This window comes from Hylobates moloch, unplaced genomic scaffold (assembly GCF_009828535.3).
Source record: "Hylobates moloch isolate HMO894 unplaced genomic scaffold, HMol_V3 SCAFFOLD_15, whole genome shotgun sequence".
Classification (NCBI taxonomy): Eukaryota; Metazoa; Chordata; class Mammalia; order Primates; family Hylobatidae; genus Hylobates; species Hylobates moloch.
In genome coordinates, this window is record NW_026652290.1 from 32,249,709 (window position 1) to 32,268,014 (window position 18,306).

General features: G+C 40.3%; 1 protein-coding gene across 2 annotated transcripts in view; it reads right to left on the reverse strand.

Annotated features, from left to right (window-relative positions):
* The window catches only part of TTL (tubulin tyrosine ligase), a 53,558-nt gene that overhangs the window by 25,410 nt on the left and 9,842 nt on the right, over window positions 1–18,306 (reverse strand). For both annotated transcript variants that reach the window (XM_032176519.2, XM_032176518.2), the window contains exons 3-5: window positions 16,125–16,357; window positions 8,864–8,999; window positions 6,690–6,959 (exon numbers count right to left, since the gene is read on the reverse strand). In XM_032176519.2, the coding sequence (XP_032032410.1) occupies window positions 6,690–6,959; window positions 8,864–8,999; window positions 16,125–16,357 (639 nt within the window). The remainder of the gene's footprint in view (window positions 1–6,689; window positions 6,960–8,863; window positions 9,000–16,124; window positions 16,358–18,306) is intronic.

The window sequence follows — 18,306 nt, forward strand, 5'->3', positions numbered from 1 at the left end:
ACTATTCTCCTGCCTCAGCCTCCCGAGAAGCTGGGACTACAGGTGCCCATTTCTTAGTAGAGACGGGGTTTCACCATGTTGGCCAGGATGGTCTCGATCTCCTGACCTTGTGATCTGCCTGCTTCGGCCTCCCAAAGTGCTGGGATTACAGGCGTGAGCCCCTGCACCCGGCCTGGCAGGGAATATATATTTTGAGGGAGTGAACATCCCAGAAGTAGTCTTCTGGGATGCTGTAAATGTTTTATATTTTTATGTATATCACAGTTAGGTGAGTACATGCATAACTGAAAACTCACCAAACTGTACACTTTGTGCATGTTACACCTCATTTAAAAAATCTTTACTAGACTTAGTAAACTGTAGTAAATGAACACTAATGCTAAAAAACTACTTCCAGGCATATTTAGAAATAAGACCAAGAGAAAAACGAGACAATAGAAACAGACCTAAAAGTCAGAAGTTGGCAAACTTTTTCTATAAAGGGCCAGACAGTAAATATTTTAGGTTTTACAGGGTATGTACTGCCTCTGTTGCATATTCTCATTTTTATAATCTTTAATATATAAAAAACATTCTTTGCCTACAGACCTTACAAAAACAAGCTATAGGCCATACGCAGCCCATACACAGGCATACTCTGGATTACTCTGCCATGGGTAATCTAGATTTTGGAGTTATCAGATAAGGATGTTAAAGAATTGCCATTATCTTCAAGAAAATATGAGGCAAGTGGGAGAATTTCATAAGACAACTATAATATGAAAAAAGAAATAAACGGAAATTTCAGAACTAAAAAGCACACTAACTAAAATCAAGAACTCAATAGGTGAGTTTAACAGCAGCTTTTAAAAGCTTTTACCTTGTAAAAATTGTTAATAGGTTTTAATAGATAAAGAAAGGATCAGCAAACAAAGATGTCAGAAGAAAAGAATGAGTACAACCATGGAGAGATAAAATGATACACAAATGCCATAAAAGTGTGAGAAACAGTGAAAAGCATTAACAATCATGTAATTAGAGACCTAGAAGAAGAGGAGAATGGAGCAAAAGACACAACTGAAAGTATAATGTCCATGAATATTCCCAAACTAGTAAAAGATATCAAGCCACAGTGCAAGAAGCACTATGAACCCAAATGCAGGAATATGTACAAAGAAAACTACACACATCTCATAGTAAAATTTATAAAAACCAATGTAAAGGAATCTCAAAAATAGAGAAAAGATACATTAAGAGCAATACTAAGATTTCACCTGACTTCTCAGCAGAAAAGATGGAAGCCAGAATACAATGGTATGCAACCTTCAGAGTGGGAAAAGAAATTAACTGCTTATCTAGAAATCTATTTCCAGAGCAAATGTCCTTAAAAAAAAAAGACAAAATATATTTTCAGACAAATAATAACTAATTTATCACAGCAGACTTTACTTAAAAACTACTAAAAATTAGTTTTTTTTTTTTGAAACAGAGTCTCGCTCTGTCACCCAGGCTGGGGTGCAGCAGCACAATCTTGGCTCACTGCAACCTCCACCCCCCAGGTTCAAGCGATTCTCCCATCTCAGTCTCTCGAGTAGCTGGGACCACAGGTGTGCACCACCATGCCCAGCTAATTTTGCATTTTTTGGTAGAGATGGGGTTTCAGCATGTATCAGGCTGGTCTTGAACTCCTGACCTCAAGTGATCCGCCCACCTCGGCCTCCCAAAGTATTGGGGTTACAGGTGTGAGGTACCGCGCCTGGCCTAAAAATGAGTTTCTTAACAATAAGGAAAATAATCCTAGATAAAAGCAAGGGAATGCAGGAAAGGAAGAGAAACAACATAAATGCTCAAAATGTGGGGAACTCTAAATGAATATTAACTATCTATAATCACAGGAATGCTGTCTTGTGAGTTTAAAATATATGTAATATTAATTATTCCTCATGTACCCACCATCCACTATCTTTAAGCCTCTTCCCTGTGTCCCTTTTGCCTTTCTTCTAGGGATAGGAATAACCACTATTTTGAATTTTATGTTTATCACTTCTTTGTTTTGCTTTACATTTTTACCATACATGTGTATTCATCTAAATAAAACATTATTTAATTTTACTTGTTTTTTAACTTATGTAAGTGAAATAAATTTGTATGCATCTTCTATATAGCTTGTATTTTTTGCATTTTTTTGCTTAATATTATTTGTATAAATATTTATATTTGTATATTTATACTTGTATAAATATTTATATTTGTATATTTATACTTGTATAAATATTTATATTTGTATATTTATACTTGTATATTTATATTTGTATATTTATACTTGCATATTTATATTTGTATATTTATACTTGTATATTTATATTTGTATATTTATACTTGTATACATATTAGTTGTATAAATATACTTGTATAAATATTTATACTAGTATAAATATTTATACAAGTATAAATATTTATACTTGTATAAATATTTATATTTGTATAAATATTTATACTTTTGTATAAATTCAGTGAAAATACCCTTCAGGAAGATGGTGAAATAAACACATTCTCAGATGACAGAAAACTAAGAGGATTTATCAGCAGCAAAACTGTTCTAAAAGAAATGCATAAGAGAGAGACTCAGAACTTTAATAAAACTTAAGGAAGTATATGGGTAAATATAAAAACTCTAAAAGAAATGCTTAAGTCTGAAGGGAAATGATACCAGAGAGAATCTCAGAACTTCGCAACTAAAGGAAAAACAAAAGTAGTATCTGGGTAAATATAAAAGAATATTTTTCTCCTTTTATAAGGTGGATTTCTTATAGACAGTATAGAGTTTGGTTTTATAGTTTAAAAATAATCCAACCTGACAATCTATCATACCTGTGCAAATATATATATAAAACTGTTGACAGCAAAAATAATAACATTATGTGGTAAAGATTTCAATGTGTAGATATATACATATGTTAACTATAACAGAGAGCAAGAGTTAGTGAACTATGTTATAAGGTTTTTGCATTTTATTTGAAGTGGTAAATTATTAACTCTAAGAAGGTTGTGAAATAATTGATATGTATACTGTAATTCCTACAGCAAGCACTAAAAAAAAAAAAAAGAAGACATAGCGCCAAATACTCAACAGGAAAATTAAAATAAAACTCTAAAAATATTTCACATAATTTAAAAGAAGATGGGAAAAGGAGACACAAAAAAACAAAAACAAAAACTACAACAAAGGAGGGGACAGACAACAAATAATAAGATGGCAGATGTCCATCCAATACAATAATTACATTACATTTAAGTGGTATAAACACAGCAATTAAATGACAATGATTATCATGTTGGATTAAAATTAAAATACAGGGCCGAGTGCAATGGCTCACGCCTGTAATCCCAGCACTTTGGGAGGCTGAGGCGGGTGGATCACCTGAGGTCGGGAATTCCAGACCAGCCTGACCAACATGGAGAAACCTCATCTCTACTAAAAATACAAAATTAGGCCGGGCGCAGTGGCTCATGCCCGAAATCCCAGCACTTTGGGAGGCCGAGGTGGACGGATCACAAGATCAGGAGATCGAGACCATCCTGGCTAACACGGTGAAACCCTGTCTCTACTAAAAATGCAAAAAATTAGCCGGGCGTGGTGGCGGGCGCCTGTAGTCCCAGCTATTCGGGAGGCTGAGGCAGGAGAATGGCGTGAACCTGCGAGGCAGAGCTTGCAGTGAGCGGAGATGGCACCACTGCACTCCAGCCTGAGCGACAGAGTGAGACTCCGTCTCAAAAAAAGAAAAAAAAAAAAAAATTAGCTGAGCGTGGTGGCACATGACTGTAATCCCAGATACTCAGGAGGCTGAGGCAGGAGAATTGCTTGAACCTGGGAAGCAGAGGTTGCAGTGAGCTGTGATCGCGCCACTGCACTCTAGTCTGGGCAACAAGAGTGAAACTCCATCTCAAATAATAATAATAATAATAATAATAATAAAATAAAATACAAATACAAAACCCATATGCTGTCTACCAGAAAACTACTTTAAATATAGAATATAATACCTAGGAACAGCATAGAATAGAATACAATGAAAATAAAAGGATGGAAACATACTCCAAACATGGAGACATACCATGGAAACATTAATCAAAAGAAAGCTGGATTGGTTATATAAAAATTAGATAAATAAATAAGAAATACTGGCAGGGCATGGTGGCTCAAGCCTGTAATCCTAACACTTTGGGAGGCTGAAGTGTGTAGATTGCTTGAGCCCTGGAGTTCGAGACCAGCCTGAGCAACATAGTGAAACCCTGTCTCTACAAAAAAAAAAAAATACAAAAATTAGCCGGGCATGATAGCATGTGCCTATAGTTCCAGATGCTCAGGGGGCTGACGTGGGAGGATGGCTTGAGCCTGGGAGGCAGAGGTTGCAGTTTGCCAAGATCATGCCACTGAACTCCAGCCTGGGCAACAGAGTCAGACCATCTCAAAAAAAAAAAAAAAAAAAGAAAGAAAGAAAGAAAAAAAAGAAAAGAAAAGAAAAGAAAATTACATAATGATAAAAGAGTCAATTCCCTAAGAAGAGATAAAAATCCTAAATCCTAAATATATATGTATCTTAATAACAGATCATCAAAAGACATGAAGTAAAAACAGATAAAATTGAAAGGAGACATATACAAATCCATAATTATACTTGGAGACTTCAGTGCCTCTCTTTTCAACAATAAATAGAACAAGCATCGCTTCTCGGCCTTTTGGCTAAGATGAAGAGTAATAAATAGAACAAGCAGAATAAGGCCAGGTGCAGTGGCTCATGTCTGTAATCCCAGCACTTTGAGAGGCCAAGATGGGAGAATTGCTTGAGCCCAGGAGTTCGAGACCAGCTTGGGCAACAGGGCAAAACCCTGTCTCTACAAAAAAAATACAAAAATCAGGTGGGTCTGGTGGCATGCACCTGTAGTCCCAGCTACCTAAGCTACTTACACTTGAGCCCAGGAGGTTAAGGCTGCAGCAAACCATGTTTGTGCCACTGCATTCCAGCCTGGGAAACAAAGTAAGACCTTGTCTCAAAAAATATAAAAATAAAAAACAACACTCTGCCCAATTATAGCCAAGTACACATTCTGTTAGTGCACCTGGAACATTAAAAGACCTTCTGGGCTATGGAACAAACATTAGCAACTTTTAAAGATGAAACCAGACAAAGTCTCTTCCTGACCTAATATTTGGATATTAAACAAAAATTTCTAAATCACATGAATCAAAGATAAAATCATAAGGGAAATTAGAAAATATTTTAATAAAATGGAAATGAAAACATAACATGGCAAAATCTGTGGGATTCTGCTAATGCAATATTTAGAGGGAAACTGATAAAGGGAAACTGAGACATGCTTTTATTTTTTTAAAAAAGAAATATCTCAACCAGCCTGACCAACAAGGAGAAACCCCGTCTCTCCTAAAAATACAAAATTAGCCGGGCATAGTGGCACATGCCTGTAATCCCAGCTACACGGGAAGCTGAGGCAGGAGAATCACTTGAACCCAGGAGGTGGAGGTTGCGGTGAGCGGAGATTGTGCCACTGCACTCCAGCCTGGGCAATAAGAACAAAACTCCATCTCAAAAATAAAACAAAACAACAAAAAAAACCAATATCTCAAATCGATTATTTAACCTTTCACCTTAAAAACTGGAATAGGCTGGGCATGGTGGCTCACACCTATAATCCCAGCACTCTGGGAGACCAAGGTGGGAGGGCTGCTTGAGCCCAGGAGCTGGAAATCAGCCTGGGCAAGACAGTGAGACCGAATTCTATAAAAAATAAAAAAATTAACTAGGCACAGTGGTGTACACCTGTAGTCCCAGCTACTTGAGAGGCTGAGACAGGAAGATCCCTTGAACCTAAAAGTTTGAAGCAGCAGTGAGCTATGATCACACCACTGTACTCCAGCCTGGGCAATAAAATGAGACACCATCTCTTAAAAAACAAACAAAAAGCACAACTAGAAAAAGAGTAAATTACATCCTCCAAAAAGCAAAAGGAAGAGAATAATAAAGTGCATAAATCAAAGAAGCTGAAAAGAAAAACAATAGAGGAAACCAATAAAACCAAAAATTAATTTTTTGAAAAGACTGATAAAATTGATAAATGTGTAGTCAATCTGTCCAAGCAAAATAGAGAGAAAATATAAATTAGCCAGGCATGGTGGCTCACGCCTGTAATCCCAGCACTTTGGGAGGCCGAGGGGGATGGATCACCTGAAGTCAAGAGTTCGAGAGCAGACTGACCAACATGGAGAAACCCCGTCTCTACTAAAAATACAAAATTAGCTACAGCGTGGTGGCACATGCCTGTAATCCCAGCTACTTGGGAGGCTGAGGCAGGAGAATTGCTTGAACCTAGGAGGTGGAGGTTGCGGTGAGCCGAGATCGCACCATTGCACTCCAGCCTGGGCAACAATAGCAAAACCCTGTCTCAAAACAAAACAAAAAAAAAAAAATATATATATATATATATATACACACACATAAAACCATTACCAGAAATGAAAGAGGACACATCATTACAGAACCTACAGACATTAAAAGGAAAATAAAGGAATATTACAAATAAATCTCTGCCCATAAATTAGACAACTTATATGAAACAATTCTTTGAAAGACATAGACGCCAAAGCTCCTTCAAGAAGAAACACATAATCAAAAAAGATACAATTAAGTTACCTTATTATATGTTTAATTTGTAGTAAGATACTACTTTCTAGGGTAATGTTCAAAGCACTTGTTAGGTACTGATTGAACTCCTTGAAGAACATTTCATTTCCTTCTTCATACTTCCCGTAGTTCTTTGAGTACTCTTTTTGAATGCAGTGATTGGTCAAATGGCAGGTTTTGTCTTGGAAATTATCAACATGATATGGTTCTGAAGCAGTCCGAAGCACACCCTCTCTATAGAGGTAGATATTATACTGATGATCCACCAAGACCCAGCTTCTGCAATTCAACAAAAACACTGCTTTACTCAAGTCATCCAAAGTTTCTGCATATTATATACATCAATCCCCACATCTTGACTTCTTTTATGGGGTAGGTGAGGAGTGGGAGGCAACTAGGGAAGGAGGAAGTTTCTAAAACTATAAGAGGCATATTATGATTTAGCTAAAATAGTGAGTTATCACTACAATGAGGCAAACAAAACATTTTACCATAAATAACAAGGAAATTTTGATCAAAAGATAAAGCATTTTGAAGAGATTCAGATGGATTTTTTTTTTTTTTTTTTTTTTTGAGATGGAGTTCTGCTTTTGTTGCCCAGGCTGGAGTGCAATGGTGTGATCTCGGCTCACTGCAACCTCCGCCTTCCAGGTTCAAGCAATTCTTCTGCCTCAGCCTCCTGAGTAGCTGGAATTACAGGTGCATGCCACCACGCCCAGGTGATTTTTTTGTAATTTTTGTAGAGACAGGGTTTCACCATGTTAGCCAGGCTGGTCTCAAAATACTGACATCAGGTGATCCACCCACCTTGGCCTCTCAAAGTGCTGGGATTACAGGCATGAGCCACTGCACCAAGCCCTAGATGGACTGGATTTTAAGGTTAACCTATGAAACCTCCAATGTGTTATGTCTCCTCTTTTAGTAATCTTAAGAGTGTTCCTCCTGAAGATGATCTGACATAGGGTTGATGTTCAAGAAGCAACAAATCGTTATGAAGCAATCAAGGAGACAGAGTCCGGCCGGGCGCGGTGGCTCACGCTTGTAATCCCAGCCCTTTGGGAGGCCGAGGCGGGTGGATCACGAGGTCAGGAGATCGAGACCACGGTGAAACCCCGTCTCTACTAAAAATGCAAAAAAAAATTAGCCGGGCGTGGTGGCGGGCGCCTGTAGTCCCAGCTACTAGGAGAGGCTGAGGCAGGAGAATGGCGTGAACCCGGGAGGCGGAGCTTGCAGTGAGCCGAGATTGCGCCACTGCACTCCAGCCTGGGCGACAGAGCGAGACTCCGTCTCAAAAAAAAAAAAAAAAAAAAAAAGGAGACAGAGTCCTTGGCAAGGAGCTGACAGCAAGGCCAAGGGTAAGTTGGAGAGGGAGGGCTGTTTAGCTTTCAAATGCACCACACAACCTCTTTCTCCATGCCAAGCCCTTTGGTCAGAAACTTAAAATCCCCTGAGGTGTGGTCATAAAATCCACAGAGTGGGACACAAATAATGAAGTGAGGAGAAATTATTTGGCAAGGTTGCACAACCTGCTGTGTCTGAATTACGTGTTCCATGCACATCTCTCAGTTTATTCCATGAGCAAGACCATACATTTATATTAATTTCTTTGAATCCACAAGTCATTTTCATAGAAAATCTTTTTTTTTTTTTTTTTTTTTTTTGACACAGAAGTCTCGCTCTGTTACCCAGGCTGGAGTGCAATGGCGCGATCTCAGCGCACTGCAACCACCCCTCCCGGGTTCAAGTGATTCTCCTTCCTCAGCCTCCTGAGTAGCTGGGATTACAGGTGCCTGCCACCATGCCTGGCTAATTTTGTATTTTTACTAGAGACGGGGTTTCACCATGTTGGCCAGGCTGGTCTCGAACTCCTGACCTCAGGTGATCTGCCCACCCTGGCCTCCCAAAGTGCTGGGATTATAAGCGTGAGCCACTGTGCCCGGCCAGAAAAGAATATTTTTTTAAAAAGAAAATTCAAAATCGTAGTAACATTTTCTAGATGGAAAAAAGAAAGAAAAATAGAAAATTAGGTACAGAAGCTCAGTTCCATTCAGCTGTGCTCAATTTTGGTAACATATTAAACATGATCAAACACTTCCTCATATTCCATGTCCCCCTTCCCACCATATACCATGGCAGTTTTTTCAGATGAATAAAAACAAAAGCTATGGACATGAACGCATTACCGAATGTCAAACTTGCGATGACCTGGCTCAAGCAGCAGAGGGTGCTCGAGATATTTCTGGATCACATGCACTTGGCCCTGGTTGTCTATGAAATCGAGAAGCTCTGAAGCCTCTGAGGAGATGAGAATGCCTTCACCTAACAGGGGAAAAGCAAAAGAGAAACCAGTCCAATTCAAACCAAGAGCTCTCTATAAAGCCAGAAAGGAAATACGAACAGCAAAAACCCCACAAGAGGCTTTCAATGTCCTGCTCACCTTTTCCCCTCCCTTCCTTACTCCAGTCTCCCACACGCTCCCTTCTCCCCTCAAAAGCACCCAGGATTATCCCACCAACTCTTTCTCCATATGGGTTGTCAACGCTATCTTGGCTGGCTACAACCATGAAACCTCGGTTTTACAGAAATTCAAAGTGCCTAAGCACTCAAAATAAATACCATTCTATTACTGGTCACTGGCTACCACAATAAAGACTATAATGACAATAAATCCCCTTCCTTCACTATATCTTATAGAACTACCAGGAAGATAAAGGCATAAAGATGAATGTTCAAGTACATCCCTTGCAGCATTGCAATAGAAAAAAACTAGATACATTGGAATTGTCCATAACATTAAATAATTGATATATCCTTTTTAATAGCTTGAAGTATAATTCATATACCAAAAAATTTATCCTTTTAAAGTGCACAATTCAATGGCTTTGAGTATATTCAAGAGTTTTAAACCATTACTACAGTTTTTGTTGTTATTTGTTTGTTTGTTTTTGAGATGGAGTCTCACTCTGTCGCCCAGGCTAGAGTGCAGTGGTGCAATCTCAGCTCACTGTAAGCTTCGCCTCCCGGGTTCAAGCAATTCTCCTGCCTCAGCCTCCCGAGTAGCTGGGATTACAGGCATGCACCACCATGCCTGGCTAATTTTTGTATTTTTAGTACATATGGGGTTTCACCATGTTGGCCAGGATGGTCTTGGTCTTCTGACCTCGTGATCTGCCCGCCTTGGCCTCCCAAAGTGCTGGGATTACAGGTGTGAGCCACCACACCCGGCCTACTATAGTTTAATTTTAAAACGGTTTCACCACTTCCCCCCCAAAAAACTCTGTACCTATTAGCAGGCACTCACTACTCCCTCCTCACTCCAGCTTCTGACAATCACTAATCTACTTTCTGTATCTATGGATGTCTCATCTGGACATTTCATATAAATGGAATCACACAGTATGTGGCCTTTTGTGTCTAACTTCACTTAGCACAAAGTTTTCAAGGTTCATCTCCATTGTAGTGTGTATTAGTATCATGTTCACTCCTTTCTATGGCCGAAGAGTCATTTTTGTTCATTTAGTCATCAATTGATGGACATTCGCATTGGTTCCATTCTTGTCTGCCTCTTATGAATAATGTTGCTATAAGATTTGCATACAAGTTTTTGTGAACATATATTTTCAATTCTCAGGAATACTAGGTATGCAGGTGTGTGCCACCACATTGGCTAATTTTTGTATTTTTTTGTAGAGATGGGGTCTTACTGTTTGCTTTTTTTCTAATTGGATTGTGTATCTGTTGTTTACTGTTAAGTTTTGAAAGTTGTTTACATATTCTAGATCTGAGTTCCTTGTCATATGTATGACTTAAAAATCCTTTCACCCAGTTTGTAGCTCATTTTTATCCTCTAATGAAGTGTTTCATAGAGCAGAAGTTTTATTTTGATGAGATTCAATTTATCAATTTTTACTTTTATGGATTATACTTTTGGAGTCAAGCTCAAGAACTCTTTGCCAAGCCCTATCTCCTTTTTTCTGAAAAATTATTAGGTCCACGATCCACTGAGTTAGTTTTTGTATGAGGTGTGAGGCTTATGTTGATGTTCATTTTTCTGCCTGTTGATATCCACCTTATCTAGTACAATTTGTTGAAAAGTTTATCCTTCCTCTATTGAATGGCTTTTGCACCTTTTTCAAATATCACATAGGCATATATGTTTTGGTCTATTTCTGAGTTCTCTATTCTCTTCCACTGATTTATGTTTCTTCTGTTTTTGAGAGAGTCTTGCTCTGTCACATAGTGGTGTGATCTTGGCTCACTGCAACCTCTGCCCCCTGGTTCAAGCAATTCTCATGCCTCAGCCTCCTGAGTAGCTGAGAGTACAGGCATGCGCCACCACACCTGGCTGATTTTTTTGTATTCTTAGTAGAGATGAGGTTTCACCATGTTGGCCAGGCTTGTCTCGAACTCCTGACCTCAGGTGATCCACCCGCCTTGGCCTCTGCTGGGATTTCAGCTGTGAGCCACCGCGCCTGGCCCCACTGATTTATGTTTCTATTTTTCCATGAATACTACAGTGTATTGAGTACTATAGCTCTAAAATACGTCTTAATATCAGGTAGCATGTTCACTTATACTTTATTCTTCTTTTTCAAGATGTTTAAGCTATTCTAGGGCTTGTGCCTTTCCATATGAATTTTTGTTATTTATTTATTTATTGAGATGGAGTCTTGCTCTTGTCGCCTAGGCTAGGCCCAAGCGATTCTTCTGCCTCAGCCTCCTAAATAGCTGGGATTACAGGCGCCTGCCACCATGCCTGGCTAATTTTTGTATTTTTAGTAGAGACAGCATTTCACCATGTTGGCCAGCCTAGTCTCGAACTCCTGACCTCCGGTGATCCTCCCGCCTCAGCCTCCCAAAGTGCTGGGATTATAGGCGTGAGCCACTGCACCTGGCCTCCATGTAAATTTTTTTTTTTTTTTTTTTTTTTGAGATGGAGTCTCCCTCTGTTGCCCAGGCTGGAGTGCACTGGCACGATCTTGGCTCACTGCAACCTCCGTCTCCCAGGTTTATGCCATTCTCCTGCCTCAGCCTCCCGAGTAGCTGGGACCACAGGTGCCTGCCACCATGCCCGGCTAATTTTTTGTATTTTTAGTAGAGATGGGGTTTCACCGTGTTAGCCAAGATGGTCTCGATCTCCTGACCTCATGATCCACCTGCCTCGGCCTCCCAAAGTGCTGGGATTACAGGCGTGAGCCACTGTGCCCGGCCCCTCCATGTAAATTTTAAAAGAAGCTCCATGTCTATACAAAAATCTTGCGAAGATTCCGATAAGAATTACATAAACCTATAGACCAGTTTGGGGTGAACTGACATCTTTACTATACTGTCCTGCAATCCATGAACACAGTATGTCTGTCCATTTCTTTAGGTCCTCTTTGACTTCCTTCATAATCATTTTACTATTTTTAGCATACAGAGCCTATATATGTCTTGTTAAATTTATACCCAAGCATCACATTTTCTCTGGGGTGACTGTAAGTAGTACTGTGGTTTTTTGTTGTTTTTTTTTAGACGGAATTTTTGCTCTCTTGCCCAGGCTGGAGTGCAATGGTGCGATCTCAGCTCACTGCAACCTCTGCCTCCTGGGTTCAAGCGATTCTCCTGCCTCAGCCTCTTAACAGGGATTACAGGCGACTGCCACCAAGCCTGGCTAACTTGTGTATTTTTATAGAGACAGGGTTTCAGCAAGTTGGCCAGACTGGTCTCGAACCCCTGACCTCAGGTGATCCGCCCGCCTTGGACTCTCAAAATGCTGAGATTACAGGTGTGAGCCACTGCGCCCAGCTAAGTAGTTTTGTGTTTTTAACTTTGGTTTCCACATGTTCATTGTTGGCATATAAAAATGCGATTAAGTTTTGTGTGTTGCTCTCATATCCTGTAACATGGCTGAACTCACTCTTTAGTGAGTTGTCACCATTTCTTATTTTAACCATTTTAATAAAAGTGTAGTGACAGCTCATTGTGGTTTCAATTTGCTAGACTCTTCTGATCTATGCTTTAGATTTATAGCTGATTTCTACCTGGATCTCATGCTTTCTGTATAAATGAATTCAATTCAGTTCATTAATTCAATGATCCACCTTTCCCAAACGTTAACGCCCTTTTCAACTACCTTGTTCCTGTCATTTGTTCTACCATCTGGTGAGCTTCTTGAACAAGAAACTGCAAATCAACCTGGAAAAGCTCCCTTCTTCTCTTTCCCTACACACATGACTCATGCTGTTTCATCTCCCTTAGGAATCAGATTCAGATTTTTTGATACAACGGTATCAAAAATTATAAAATAAATTTGAATTTTATGTATTGTTTTATACGTACAAAATAAGAAAACAAAAATGGTGATACTTTTAGTGAAAGTTCATCATGAACTGCTCCCTGTTAGCTCATAGCCCTTTGAAAAAGCAAGAGGATAACACAGAGCAAGAGCCATAAAGGCTGCATATCATTTGACCAAGTAATCTCATGTTTCAAACTTACTCTACTGAAATTTTTAAGAAGAAACAAGAGTCAAGGCTGGGTGTGATGGCTCATGCCTGTAATCCCAGCACTTCGGGAGGCTGAGGTGGGAAGATCACTTGAGCGCAGGAGTTCAAGAACAGCCTGGGTAACATAGTGAGACCTCATCTCTACTAAAAATCAAAAAATTAACAGGGTGTGGTGGTGCACGGCTATAGTGCCAGCTACTCAAGAGGTTGAGATGGGAGCGGACCCGGGCACAGTGGCTCACGCCTGTAATCCCAGCACTTTGGGAGGCTGAGGCAGGCGGATCACGAAGTCAGGAAATCGAGACCATCCTGGCTAATGCGGTGAAACCCTGTCTCAACTAAACATACAAAAAATTAGCTGGGCGTGGTGGCAGGTACCTGTAGTCCCAGCTACTCGGGATGCTGAGGCAGGAGGATGGCGTGAACCTGGGAGGCGGAGCTTGCAGTGAGCTGAGGTCACACCACTGCACTCCAGCCTGGGTGACAGAGTGAGACTCTGTCTCAAAAAAAAGAGGTTGAGGTGGGAGGATTGCTCGAGCCCAGGAAGTCAAGGCTGTAGTGAACTGAGATCATGCCATCTCACTCCAGCCTAGGCAACAAAGTGAGACCTTGTCTCAAAAAAAAAAAAAAAAAATATATATATATATATATATACACACACACACACACACACACATAAAATAAAAAATTAAAATTAAAAAAGAAACAAGGGTGATCTACAGCAAAGACGTTTACTACTGTTATCTGTAATAGTGGAACAATGGGGTTGTTTCTAAACAAGAATTTTCTATTATAGATGTAGTGTGTTCCCATGCTCCAGGTGAGAGGTGAAGGTGGCTAGATTAGAGATAGGCAGTGGACATGGTAAACAGTGGCTTCATAATGGATAGAGTTTGAAGGTTGAGCCAACTATACAAAGCATGTAGTAGGTACCAAATAAATACTTGTTTAACAAGAATAAAAGCCATTCATTCATCCTATTGGTTTCATTTTATGGTTTCCAAACATAATAAATATATATCACTTATCTCCTCAACTCCTAAAGCAAAAAGTCTTTGGCATTTTATTTTCTCTTGACTTCCCCCTGCTGCTTGGTGTCCCTCTGAGTCTTGTCTTGGTGAGGGTCCAGGGATCACCAGGTGTCCTCACAGTGGCCATTCTGACTCCAGTCCCAAACCCACAGGAGAACGGATGTCTATTTCCTCTTCCAATTCCGTCATTTACCATTGGAACCACACTAGGGGGCAGTACTTGAGAAAAGGTCACAAGAGGGGAGAGAGAAGTAGGTGAGGTACCTGGCTTGTGGCAAGAGTCCAGCTCTCCCCCTTTCAGGGATACCAGGTGAGGCCTTCCTGTCTCATGGTTGGTGGAAGAGAAGGTGAGGTCCCTTTGACCCGGAATAGAAATGAGTACCAATGGCCAGATGTCTTCCAAGGCAATACAAGAAGTGAGTTCAAAATGGAATGTTGTTTTTTTTTTTTTTTTTTTTTTGAGAAGGAGTCTTGTTCTGTCGCCCAGGCTGGAGGTGCGATCTCAGCTCACTACAAGCTCCACCTCCCAGGTTCACGCCATTCTCCTGCCTCAGCCTCCCGAGTAGCTGGGACTACAGGCACCTGCCACCACACCTGGCTAATTGTTTGTATTTTTAGTAGAGACGGGGTTTCACCATGTTAGCCAGGATGGTCTCGATCTCCTGACCTCGTGATCCGCCTGCCTCGACCTCCCAAAGTGATGGGATTACAGGCAGTGAGCCACCATGCCCAGCCAGAATGGTTTTATAAAGAACGTATGAGGGCATTAACACAGACAGAGATTGTTTGTGTGTTCATTACATTGGGAACTGCCTCTATTTTCAGCCTGAGTTAATATTATAAACCTTACCCCTTACATGCATTCATTCAACACATATTTGTTGAGTGCCTAAGAGGAAGATACAAGGATGAATAAGACAGAATGTCTGTGTTTGTGTGAAGCCTACAGAATAATGGGAGAGATGGACAGAGAAGTAGTATAGTGCCAGGAAGAGGTTAATGCCAGGAGGTAAATGAGGCAGGGGAAAGGGAAAGAAAGCAATGGACATGGAGGCTATTTTAGATTAGAAAAGCCTTCCCTGATGAGCCAGCATCTGAGGTGAGAGAAACAAAACAATCCATGTAAGCACATTCTAGGTACAGAGACAAGTTTGGAATATTTGAGAGATACTAGGTAGTCTTTGTGTCTACAGTGCAGAGAGCAAAGCTGAGGATAGAAGGAGATGAGATCAGAGATATGGGCAAATGTCAAATGGTGCAGGCTACCATTAGGAATCCGGAGTTCATTCTAATTGTATTAGGAAGCCAGCTGGTAAGTCTCAAGTAGGAAGTAACATGATTAGATTTATGTTTTGAAAACATTATTGTCTGGAAGGAGAACTGGTTGAGAGCAGGCTCTGCAGTTACACACACTAAAAAGAATGGGGGTTTTGATTTAGAGGGGAAGCAGTGGAAATGGCAAGAAATAGTCTATTCAGAATATATTCTGAAGGTAGAGCTAGCAAGAATTGCTAATGCATTAGGAGTAGATTGTAAAGAATACAGTAGTCAAGGATGAATCCTAGGTTTTAAGCTTCAGAGACTGAGTGAATAGTGGGATAATATACTAAGTGGAAAGCGTGAAGGAGGAGCAGGCTGGCGTGGGCAAAGCTGGGAAGGAAATGAAAAGTTCTGTATCAGATGTGTTCAGTTTGAAATACCTTTTAGAGATGGTGAGGGTGTCAATGGATCTAGAGCTTAAAGGAAAAGACCTATACTGGAGATACACATTTAGAAGGCATCAGTACATAGATGGGTATTTATAACTATGTAACTTGACACGGTCTCAACCTTCGATGATTCAGATTAAAATAGGGTCATTCATCTAAATACATCACAATAGCAACTTACCAGGAATAGAGAAGGGGACAGCAGTGCCAACTCACCTTTGGCACCGGCTGATGACTTTGCAATCCAAACGTTGCCCTCTCCATCCTCTTTCTTTCTGTTATAAGAAGCGAGAAAAAATTCTCTTTCATCTGTCCTTGAGTTACTGATTGGTGGCTGAATTCCATTCTGTGCTGGAGCAACTGGAGTCTTGAGATTAGTTGGATAAATCACATAGGATTCAGGGAACCATGTGCAGGACTCAGCCAGTTCAGGGCTTGTCTTGATTAGCCTGGCAGATGACAGAAGAGGGTCAGCCTCCCTTCTTAGTGCACTTTGTCACTCCCTTCAGAAAGGCCACTGCTTTCCCCCAGAGATTTTCCGGGAGGCAAAGCATGACTCAGTCTTCTAACACCTCTGTTTGCTCTTAGTCTCCCTGGACAAAGCTCAAATGCATGATTGGGGAGCACACAGCTGTTAGATGCAACTTTAAAGGCATACCCCAGTTAATTCAAAAGGCTTAATGTCCAATGCTTTTGCTCTTTTTAAAGTGCATCTCTAAGGAAACTTAACTGGACATAATCCTGAGCCAATACCTTTTCAACAAACATGTTGTTGAGCCAGACCCATACTAAAAAAATGAAATAGGGAAGAAAGGAAAATTTAAGTAGCAAAAAGACTATCCTGGCCCAACTCTCTATGGGAGAAAAGGCTATGCAGGAATCTGAATTATCTAAAGACTTTTTAAAGCCCTTCTTTTCTTGCTTTTAGCTCAGGCTGGCTTCAGTGACAGAATAAAAAAGGTATCTTTCTAACGGAACATAGGACACCAGTGGTCATAGTGAAATATACCTCCTGCTCCCCAAATACCATAACACCACAGAAGATAAAGTCAGGCAAGGCACTTAGCAATCAGACCCCTGGAGCTAGAGCACTGGCATCACATTTCACAAATTAGGAACTGGGTCATAGAGAAGAACTTCCTAAGATCATAAAGGTAGTGAGGACCAGCCAATAAAGGTAGTGAGGACCAGCCAACATGCAAGCCCCAAACTCCCAAGTCTTTTTTTTTTTTTTTTTTCCTTTTTAACAGCTCAAGCTACTACAAAACCCCCAAGTCTTAACTGGAAACTTGCTCTTACTCCCCAGGAATCAGAGACAGGGAGGAGCCTGCCCACAGACATGCAATGGCCTTCCCTGAGCTGTGCTCCCTCTTCTGTTTAGAACAGAACTGTTAATGCCAAGTCTGTGTTAAGATTCACCTACAAAATCCAGTCTGTGAACAAATGGTGGAAATAATGACGTTGTAGATAGGTATTAAAAATAAATTTATTTTAAGGCGTAAGGGAAAGAACTGAAAAGCTACTTGAACTTGAAAGAACAAAATAAATAAATTTTTAACTCACTGAAAGTTCAACTCCATATCTGCATTGTCCCATCCAGTGGCCACTAGCCAGCCACATGTGGCTACTGAGCATTTGAAATGTAGTCAGTGTGACTCAGGAACTGAATTTAAAGTTTAATTTTTTATTTTATTTTATTTTTTTTTATTTGAGACGGGGTCTCACTCTGTCTCCCAGGCTGGAGTGCAGTGGTGCAATCCTGGTTCACTGCAACCTCCACCTCCCGGGTTCAAGCCATTCTCCCACCTCAGCCTCCCGAGTAGCTGGGATTACAGGCGCCCGCAACCACACCCAGCTAATTTTTGTATTGTTAATAGAGACAGCGTTTCACCATGTTGGCCAAGCTGGTCTCAAACTCCTGACCTCAGGGAAACCACCCGCCTCAGCCTCCCAAAGTGCTGGATTACAGGCATGAGCCACTGTGCCAGGCCTAAAGTTTAATTTGCCTTTAATTTAAAAATGGATGCATTATAAAATATTTTTCCATTAAGCACAACTTTATTGATATGGTGAGATAATACTTCACTTTATTGTTGTATCGCAGCATGCATGTCAGGGCCATGTGTCATTTCTAGTATCACAAACAAACACATCGCTATTCTATTCAGGGACAATAGATTGATTCAGTTCAAGTGATTTCTGTGCAGTGATGAAACATTATGATATGTTTACTATGCAGAGAGCGTAAGTTACAGTGCTAGCTACATATACCACAATTGGTAACCAAGGTGAAATAGAATTTCTTCCTAGTTAAAAAAATATTTGGACAAAAATTTAAATTTAAAACAAAGGCATACTACTGATGTGGAACTGAGTAGGGACACAGAAGCTATAAGAG